At 36.2% G+C, this 10937-nt stretch overlaps 1 protein-coding gene across 1 annotated transcript in view; it reads left to right on the top strand.

Moving 5' to 3' along the window:
• Positions 1-10296, top strand: part of LOC107291262 (putative ferric-chelate reductase 1) — a 10943-nt gene extending 647 nt beyond the window's left edge. Inside the window, exons 2-8 of the mRNA XM_015820250.2 lie at positions 1104-1240; positions 3678-3769; positions 4519-4816; positions 5242-5274; positions 6445-6483; positions 8405-8443; positions 10209-10296. Of these exons, the coding sequence (XP_015675736.2) occupies positions 1104-1240; positions 3678-3769; positions 4519-4816; positions 5242-5274; positions 6445-6483; positions 8405-8440 (635 nt within the window). The 3' untranslated portion in view covers positions 8441-8443; positions 10209-10296. The remainder of the gene's footprint in view (positions 1-1103; positions 1241-3677; positions 3770-4518; positions 4817-5241; positions 5275-6444; positions 6484-8404; positions 8444-10208) is intronic.
• Positions 10297-10937: the final 641 nt, after the last annotated feature.

Here is a 10937-nt window from a genome sequence, read left to right on the forward strand (position 1 = left end):
CCCCCCCTGCACCCCCCACGCTACGCCTCTGCCGATACTTTGTTTCCCGAATAAAATGTTTTTTAAGGAAGATTTTTGCCTCGAAGTTCTTTTGATGGGTTTCATCTATCGGAACCATGACATATTCCATTAAATTTTTTTTTTAATTAATGTTTTCAAGTTGTGAGAGATTAAGCTTTTTAGCTGAAATTAGCTGGATATATTTTTATGACAGCCAGTCCAGTCAGATTAGTTTCAGATCCCAGCAGCAGAATTTGCTGGAATTTGTATAAAAGAATGAAGTACAGAGTGTAATACTACCTCAAGAGTGTGTAAACTTTCAGTTAAATTAATTTGTTTGCTAGAAAGAAAGAAAGGAAGGAAAGAAAGAAAGAAAGAAAGAAAAGAGGAAGGAAAGAAAGAAAGAAAGAAAGAAAGAAAGAAAGAAAGAAAGAAAGAGAGGGAGGGAGGGAGGGAGGAAGGAAGGAAGGAAGGAAGGAAGGAATTATGCCAGCAATGTATGCCAAAATGATAACTGATTGCTCATCATACATTCAGGACTTTGTTTTCAGACTGCTGTGCTTTCCCAGAAATCAGCATAGAATATTTTGGATTGGAGACTGGATTTCATGTTTTCTTATTTGTTCTCAGCAAATGCAAACATATTAATTAAATGCAATTTAGCTAAAGTTATTAAAAGGTGCTTTATTTGCACATTGATGGAAGTTGCAAGTTATATAGTTTTATTGATTTTTTAAAAAAATATTTACCACACTCTTTTGGAACTAGGTAACAATGCTAAGAAAAATTAGATGACACTAATAGCTGAGCAGAAGTAGTAATAGCTTATCTCATTTTAGCAATAATTGACTTGAAAATGTTTAACCAACTCTTAACCTTTTTATATCTCAATACAAGCATTTAAAACTAATTTTGATGCACTGTCAAGCCCTATGGATAATTTATTCCAGCAAAGAGTACACTGCATGATTACCATTGAACCTTCAAACTGAAGTAAAAGGAAAAAGAAAAGCACTGATGCATATTTTAAGTCTAATGAACCCCCTCCCCGCAAAAACATCTCTCTAATGATATGAATTATTTATCCATTGGTGTTCCCCTAGTGGTATTAGAAGCAACATCCCCATCTGGATTTAAAGCATTTATGGTACAGGCCCGAGAACTTGATGGAAATTTTCCGGTTGGCATATTTCATATTGTAGATCCAAACACCCGAGGTCTACCATGTGCCAATATGACGGTATGTGTCTTGGTGTTCAGATAATGTATTTATGGTATGTTGTTCTTTGAAAATTTGTTTAACAAAGTCCCTCCATGTGATGGCCCTAGGAACGAGGAAAAAGATGAGCGAACTGTTAAAGAGTTTCCGAATATATTGTTCAATCCCTAAAAAAGAAGAAAGCATGAGAAAAAAACTCAAAAGAATTACACCTTGATTTTGTTTGGTATGTAAAGTAGTAAAGAAAAACTGACAAGATTTTCAAGATTCTGTTACAATGCCCTACAGAAAAGAATATTCTTGAAATCCCTACTCCTCTTATTATTTGACTTTACCTTTACCTTAAATACTCATTTATTTTTGGTTTGCAACAAGTTATTTATTTTTAAAAGATGGGCATGTAACACTGCATGTTAAGAACCAGCCTTAATTTCATTCCCTATCAACAATAGGGAATTAATCATCAATAATGATCAGCAAGTTGCTCCCAATTGCTTTTGCTTGCAAGAGTGACTCAACAAATGGGGCCTGGTTTGTTTAGTGTGGTAACTAAACTGGGATCCCTAACTTCTGTTCTGACCCAAGTCAGTAGTACCGTGTTTCCCCGAAAACAAGAGCCAACCAGAAAATAAGCCCTAGCATAATTTTTCAGGATGCTCGTAATATAAACCCCATCCCCAAAATAAGCCCCAGTTAAGATCGTCAACCAGACAGACGCATTTAGTACTATATTTCACTGAAAATAAGACCTAACTGGAAAATAAGATCTAATGCGTCTTTTGGAGCAAAAATTAATATAAGACCTGGTCTTATTTTTGGGGAAACTTGGGTATATTACGTTTATTGCACAACCATGTGTAAATCAAGATGCTTCCCAAAGCAACCTCGCAGCTCCCAAACTTTCTGCAGTTATGCTGGTAAAATTCAACCCAAATTTCCCTGAGGACAGACTCAGGGCAGCCTCCCACAATCTGTGAGAGCACTGTCCCAAGGATAAGATCCGATATCCACAAAAGCAAGACTCGCAATTCCACAAGGCAAGAGCAAAGTCCAATTCCACAGAGAAGGATCCAAAATCCACCAGACAATAATAAAGTCCAAAAGGCAAGAGACAAAGTCTGAAATCCACAGATCAAGAACAAGGTCTGAAGTCCACAAAGCCAAAGGAGGGTCAAATATCTACAAAGCAAGGTCCAAAGTTCATAAAAGTCAAAGAGAGTGCATTGCAGAAGCAAATGGTTGTTTCTGACAAATGTACCTTTCCCCATGCCTGGCTAAATCACCTCAAGCCCAGTGTTTCTTGTTAGGAGGGGCGAGGCTGCTTCTTCATGAGCAGCTTTGCTGATCTCCTCTGTGCTTCCCTGAGCAACAAAGGTGATTAGGGGACTGGAGGCTAAAACATATAAAGAACAGTTGTAGGAATTGCAATGGGAGGGGGGGCATGATAGCAGTGTACCAATATCTCAGGGGCTGCCACAAAGAAGAGGGAATCAAGCTATTCTCCAAAGCATCTGAAGGCAGGACAAGAAGCGATAGATGGAAACTCATCAAGGAAAGAAGCAACCTAGAACTAAGGAGAAATTTCATGACAGTGGGAACAATTAACCAGTGGAACATCTTGCCTCCAGAAGTTGTGGATGCTCCAACACTGGAAGTCTTTAAGAAGAGATTGGACAACTACTTGTTTGAAATGGTATAGGGTTTCCTGCCTGAGCAGTGAGTTGGACTAGAACAGGGGTAGGCAACCTTGGCTCTTTTATGACTCATGGACTTCAACTCCTGAGCATGGCTGGCTCAGGAATTCTGGGAGTTGAAGTCCATGAGTCAAAAAAGAGCCAAGGTTGCCTACCCCTGGACTAGAAGATCTCCAAGGTCCCTTCCAACTCTGTTATTCTGTTATTCTACCCTGATCTTTGCATCCACGGATTGGGTGGGGATGGCAGCTGTTCCTTATTGGAGGCAGCTGAACCTCCCCTGCTTTTGCTAGGGCAGGCAGCTGACCATCCAGTCGACTGTTCCCCCTCCTCCCATGCCAGACAGAAACAGGACTGCATCTTCCTCAGCCCCCAGGCTCTCTGGACGCTCCTGGGGATTCATGCCACCCCTGTCTGATGGCCCTGGTTCTGGCTCATTTTCCTGCTCTAAACCGGCTTCCGATGGGGCCATCACAATTTCTTACTTTCTTGTCAATCAGAATTTGAACCCAGAATTTGGTCTTACTTTTTGATTCCTGGCTTGTTTAGAAATAATAAGCCGGGTATCTTGGTTTGGACATATTATTACATACGTCTGTATTATTTTGCTGCTCTCAGTTGAAGAACTAAGAAAAAGGATTGGACATATATCACTAATTGTACAGCATGCAGCTTTTATCTATGCAGTGTTCCTTTTTGTTAATGAGCAATGCATGTATAATTGTTTCCACAATTCTTAATTTCATCTCTTTTCTGATTTTCAGAATTCTGCAGTAAGTCACACCAACCCCATTGTAAAGCACAGGATCGCAACAATTTGGGTTGCTCCTCAGGGCACTAGAAAAATAAGGATTATGTAAGTAGTGACTTTCCTGCTTATTAAGGGAGGTTTTTTTTTTAAAAAAAAATCAAATAAAATCTGTGTTTTTGTTCAGGACAAAAGCATAGAATTGAGCAAGAACACACCTGTGAGAAATATTTTTCACTTAATAGGGAATTTTGGCAGGGAAGGCGGGGGAAGGAGAGAAGCAACTTAGAACTAAGGAGAAACTTCCTGATAGTTAGAACAATTAACCAATGGAACAACCTGCCTCCAGAAGCGGTGAATGCTCCAACACTGGAAGTTTTTAAGAAGAGACTGGACAGCCATTTGTCCGAAATGGTGTAGGGTTTCCTGCCTGGGCAGGAGGTTGGGCTCAATGACCTCCAAGGTCCCTTCCAACTTTATTATTATTATTATTATTATTATTATTATTATTATTATTATTATTATTATTATTATTATTATTATTATTATTATTATTATTATTATTATTATTATTATTATATCAGTGATGGACTAAATACATTCAGATGGATAAGATTTTTTTTAAAAACAGAAAGTTTCACGCTTCTAGGCCTAAAAGAAAATTATGACTTGAGGGTAATAGTTGACTTCCAGCTAAAAATAACAACTCTTTGGATTTTCTTTGTTAAAGATCAAGTTAATCCAGATTATGAGCTGAAAAGTGTTAATGCAAAAGATCGTGTGTTTATGACATGACATATCTTATTAGAGAAAAACCTTCTTGTCGTGAATAATATCTCCATTTTTCTCTCCCTCAGGGGAACCTTTGTTCAGGATTACAATAACTACTGGGTTGGTGTTCATAGCAAAACCCTTTCTCCCAGAGAGGTAGACACTAATGTGCTTATGGCAACCAATAGCTCAAAGCTAGCCAATGGTCCCATAACATCCGTGATTTCTGAGATCTCGGCTGATTCTGACACCTTCAGTGACAGTGGTGAAGATATTGAGCTCAACGCCCTTATTGCTGATTCTGAAGAAGAATATGTATCCAATACAACTGTTGGTTTCCAAGATCTTGAAAAAAGAAATACGACAGGCAAAAATAGGAGAAAGGTATCTATTGAACGCCGATGACTCTTTGCCTTTATCTAATTTAATAGAGGGAGATTAATTGAATACCAGAAATACTTTTTTTAAAAAAAAAATGAAGAATATTCTTATTTGTGTATTAAGTAACTATAGCAGTTTGTTCTTCTGAATAATTACTTCCAGCCTCATTCCAGAAATATAGAAAGACTTAGGGAATAGTATCTCATGCTAGATTAAGACAAAACCAAACATTCTCCCTAATGGTGTAACATAAAATCGTTGTAGTATAAAATGCTTCAGGGTTCATAAGGAAAATATAGGATGTAAAACCCCCATCTTTACAGAATACTTGGGCATCCTCTCCTAGATTGATAACATTTTGTACTACAATAATATGTAATATGATTTCTATTATGTAAAATGATAATTCCTTTTACTTTTCTTTTCAGTCATTTCTAACTCGGAATATAAACTGTGGTGAGGTATGAAACTTTTTTCTAAAAAAAATATCTAACATTAGACTATCAATAAACTCTTGTTTTTAGTTTACCAAGAAATGTACCCAACATTATGTTCAGGAAGGGGGTTCGTGTCAGTCTCCAAATATTTTGGACTTCCATATCCTTGACTATGGGCCTGATGGGAGAGTAGTAGTCAAAATATCTTCTCAAAAGTTGTGGGACTTTTAAAAAACAAAAGAGCAGACATTTGCTTTTTTTTTTTTAATTGAGATATAGAACTTTTATCTTATCAAACCACAGAAATGGCACATCACCTGCAGGCAAACCAGAGGCAAAGTGAATAAAATTACAGATGTGGCTCTTTTTTTCGTCTTCAATACTTAATTTTCAGGAGGCACTCTTCCCAACTCATGCAGGGCTCTTGTCAGCTTTATAAAAGGTGAATTGCCAAGATGAAATCAAAAATATAAATAAGATAGTGCAGCATTGGTAAAAGGACATTGCTTGCAGAAAATACAAACATCTTCTAGAAAGACCCGGAGAATGATTTAGCAAAACACTGTAGATCAAGTGTTTCCCAACCTGAACATTTTTAAGATATATGGACTTCAGAATTCTGGGAGTTGAAGTCCATACATGATAAAGATGTTAAAATTGAGAATAAATGTAGTAACAGGAGAAACAAGGACTGATCTGACTAATTCAATACTAAAAATATCTGAAGAAAAGAAAAATATCTGAAGAACCTGTGGCTCTCTAGGATGCTGGGAATTATAATTTAGAAACATCTGAAAGTCTACAGATGTTCCTCACTCCAAATAAGAATGGAAAAACTAAATCAGAAGTGCATATAATGTAATCCACAGACATATATGGCCTATCGGACCACTTTGTTACCCCTGCAAAAAACATGGGCCAAAAAATGTTCACATTTGGGGTGTGTGGGAACAAATTAGGGGTTTTCAGTCTTATGGATGGTATTTCTTGTAGCATTCCACTATTACTTATTGCACTGAACTGTGTGATAAAGGGTAACATGCCAGATTTCAATTAAATCAGGGAAGGATAATAAAATTAATACAACTGCTAGCTATTTTTCCCAAACAAAAGCCTTCAGATTATTTTCTTCTTTTACAATATATATGGAAATACTATTTTTAATAACTTTTTTTCCTTCTTTTTGGAAATTAGGGGAAAGTATCCCAATCAAATACTGGAGCATGTGTCAAAGTAAGCATTTTTCCTGAAATATTTTTTTCTCCGTAAAGTCATCTTGAATTTTAAAATTACTTAGTATAATGAAATGCTGTCAAATAATACCAATTTTTTTTATTAAAAGTTTTATAAAAATTACAATATAAACCCCATACCCCCCAAGCCCCCCCTCCCCCTTCCCCACTTCCCAAAGCTGAACACAGGGTTACAAATATAATAATCATAATCTAACTAACATTAACCAACTATTTAAGTAACCAAGTCCATAACGCGCTTTAACTCCCCTTTAACATAAATTTAAACAAATTAAAATTAAAAACAATAATAAACAAATTAACAACCTAATTGTTAAAGAATACAATATTAATAAATATATGGACTTGGCATGGCTCAGCTTGGAAACCTCTCCCTTTCCCCTCAGCATGGCTGGCTCAGGAATTCTGGGAGTTGAAGTCCATGAGTCATAAAAAAGCCAAGGTTGCCTACCCCTGATCTAGAGCTATATTTTCCTTTGATATTTGGTGATTTAATTTTTGAATAAATTAGATTATCACCCTTAAAGCTTGGAATGATAACAATTTTGAAAGCAAGACAGGGGGATAATATTTCAGTCTATGTTATAGAAAAGCTTGACAATAACTTCTGTTTAGCCTGACGTTCAGTTTTCTCATGCTTTTCTTCCCTATACTTTGGCATATATTCTGGGACTGACCGCGTAATTGAAGTGATCTCAGAGCAGGGATAGAGAAATCCACCAATTTCAGTTTCCATTATCTCTCATTTTACCAAGATCAACTTCAACTCTGTTTTTCATTCGTTCAAATACACATTTTATATACTGTTCATGTAATGTATGATTCTTAGGCAAAATTGCTTACAATATTTCTTCACACATGTTCTTAATTTATACATACGGTATACCTTTTTGGTTGAAGAGCTGCAACGCAACATGCAGAAATGTGCAAAAATGAGAATCTTACATGCCATTCATGTTACGAATGAAAAACTGGATCCATACACATGAAACTAGGATTTAGGTTGGGAAAATCTATTTTACAGGATGCTGAAATGCAGCCAGTATATACAAATCACTTTTTCCTACATAAGCGTCTAATGTGACATTATCCCTGGAAAAAGAAAAATTGCAAAAATTAAAAATGTGATCATGAATTTGAAACATTGTGAACTTAGCTATCTTAGTATATCTTAGCTCTTCCATATTGTTAATATGAGTTCCTTTGCCAAAATTATTTGATTTTTTTTAAATTGAATTGGTTTGAAATAGTGGTAATTCTTTGTAATGAATAGCTCATTTATTCTTTTCTACAAGATCAAGCATCATATAACTACGAAGATGGAATGCTTGTTTTTTAAACGCTTTCTAATTGGTGAAACAATCTCTCTGGAAGAATTGATCAGATTTCTATGGTGCTTTCAGGCATACACATAAATAATACTATATTATTCTCTGGTGTCCATTGGTAATCAAATGTGAATGCTTCATTAGCACTTTAGGGCACTTCTACATAGCATATGCCTACGATTTTTGGCAGCAATTGCTTAATACTGATTGAATGTCCTCATTGCTGTGTTCAGTTGTCCCATCAAGCTAGATAAAGTGCCTACTAGCTGGCTAATGAAGAGTACAAAAAAACCCCCACAGGCAGCTAGTGCCTTGCACCTTCTCTTCTACTTCCTACACCACATTATTTTCCAAATGGAATGGAATGGTTTTTCTTAATTCAAAATGGCAAGTCCAGGTTTCAGTTTGCATACATTTGTGATTCGGACAACCCTCTTAGAGTGTAACAATCTGGCTTACTGTGGTCATTTGTGGAGTATCAGTTATTTGGTATCCCTAGGGAGAACAGAAATGTAGTAATAATCACAGACATTAGCAAAGTAATTTCTAATTTTATGTTATTTTTTTGCTCAGGCTAAAGATGCTTCCTCTCACAACAACAGGTGTTGAGTGGTAAGTGTAAGTTCTTACAGTATTGTGGATTGTATGTCACATAATTATTATCTTTGGTAAATTCTGCTGGCAAAAACTTTAGCTAGTTGATGATTCTGCAACAAATGTAAGCACCTAATCCATCCTTAACCTCACTTCCACTGTTGTCTTGGATCTGAGATAAAACGTGACTAGATCACCTAACAGATCAATGGATCCCTGGATATTTGTCTAGCTTCACTGTGGGCAGAACCTGCCTCTCTAAACAGCCACCATAACTGTTGATATTTAGAAGCTTAACAACAAAAAAGCATAATTTGCAAATAAGAATTCATCTACAATGTCCTGGACTATTCTGTGATTAAGAGCCCTAATTTTCTGCCACAGTTGGAAGTTATGTTGTTAACAGTTGCAGGTTGTGGATTGTATTTATTTTTGAAGTATCTATTCTTTTGGATGCTGTATGATGATAAGCAACATCAGCAATAGCTTTATAGGTAATTCTCACTTACCAAGAGTAATTGGAACTGACTACTGTGTTGCTAAGCAATGTAGTCATAAGGTCATGTGACCCCAATGACTTACAATGGCAGTTCTGGCAATCCCAGTTACTATCATTAGGCAAATCCCATGCAGTCACTATCCCAAGGTCATGTGATTACCATTTGTGATCTCCTGCCAACTTCTGTACTGATGGTTGCAAATGGCAAATGGTAACCATGAGATGCTGCAACGTTGTAATTAATAGCCTGTTACTGAGTGTCTAAATTGTAATAACATAATTGTGAGGATTGTGATGGCTGCAGTTATAAGAACCCACTTTATAAGTACCCCTGGTTCAGCACCATTATAAAGTGGTTATTGAACGAGTGGACATGAAATGAGGGCTATTCGTGCAGCCATTTTTATAGAGGGAGAAAAAAACCAAAAAAGTAAACATCACTGTTATTTTCAATCCAGTGAATCAGGAAAATACAAACATGCTCCTTTCACATATATTACATAGTACAGCATATCATAGGTCACCATATCCAGTGACAATCTGAAAATCTCATAAGCGTTGCAGAATAGAATTACAACAATGGATTAATGCAACATAGGGTAAAATAGCAGAATACATAGAAAGAGATCTGAGAAATATTTATTTCACTGTATGGAAAAGTCTTACAAATCTAAGATGCTGTTAAATCTCATGTCACAGTATCTTCCCTTTATTTTTGTATATTTTTATTCAGTGGAACCACTGAAGTTCATAATAAAAGCAGATACAGTTCTTACAGGAAAGACTTTCACACATCACATAACACATTTTTGTACATAATATTATTTTCACGGACTGCTTCATAGAAAACCACCTATAACTTTCTGGTTGCTGGTGATAACAAACCACATTCTCCTTTTTCTCTTAACTTGTCACTGCTGGGCATACTAGGTAATTCATAGCAGAGACAAAGGCAGCAACTATGGCAGTCCCAGTGATAACAATTAGAAATAGTTTCACCTGCTAGGACAGTGTCTAAATTCCCCACACGTTTGCTGTACAATATCAAATCTAAGTGCACTGGATGATTTATTAATAGTGGAGAAATTGTTTATGGCCCATTGGCCTTACGATATTTAGAAACTGAGGATGTCATTCATGTGAAAATAGTGTCCAGATTAAATTATTTGGACCTGAATTGTTAACAAAAATGTTATTAAGAAAAAGATTTCAATTGTTGTTCAGAGTGGGAGAGTGAAGGGTTAATAAACTGTTGGATGATATGGTTATATTTCTGTGTTACAGATGAAAATATGAAACATACCTGAAGCTGAAGAAATTGTGCAAGTCAAGCATAAGAACAATTTCTGTGTAGAGGAAAGACTGAAATATCTTGCCGAACAACTACTTTGAAAAATTTTCTATCTTTTATATGGTTTTCCTGGCGTATCATGCTATTGAATAAAAATGTTAATGTTGCAAGCCAAAACACTGTTAAGAAAAACAATCAAAATAATATTCATCTTACAGTGTTCTGAACTTTTCCCCTCATAAACTCTCCATGCTCTGATAAATTAAACCCATTGTTTGACACCTGCTTTCTCAGTTTTTCTGCTAATTTGAGAGCTAAACTAGGAACAATGGTGGTCATAGTTTCAGTCGCACTGAAAAATGAGATGCAGGGGCTTTATAACTTGTTCATAAATAATCTTGACATAGAGAAAGCAGTAGCTGGCCAATTGTATAGAGGTAGACCCCAACTTATGGTCACAATGAACCAGGAATTTTGGTTATAAGGCCTTGCAATTATAAGTCAAGGAACCACGTCACCAAATTTGACTTTATGACTATTTTTACAACACTTGAAAAGCAAGTCATTGTGATCATTAAGTGAACCACAGGGTTGTTAAAGAAATCACATGGTTGTTAAGTGAATCCAGCATAACCAATGGGTGTTTTGTTTTTTTTGCTGGAGACTGAAAAAAAACCCCCATCACAAATTACACATAACTGCAGGATGCTGCAATCAGTTGT

This window comes from Protobothrops mucrosquamatus, unplaced genomic scaffold, assembly GCF_001527695.2.
Source record: "Protobothrops mucrosquamatus isolate PMUCROS unplaced genomic scaffold, P.Mucros_1.0 scaffold1098, whole genome shotgun sequence".
NCBI classification, from domain to species: domain Eukaryota; kingdom Metazoa; phylum Chordata; class Lepidosauria; order Squamata; family Viperidae; genus Protobothrops; species Protobothrops mucrosquamatus.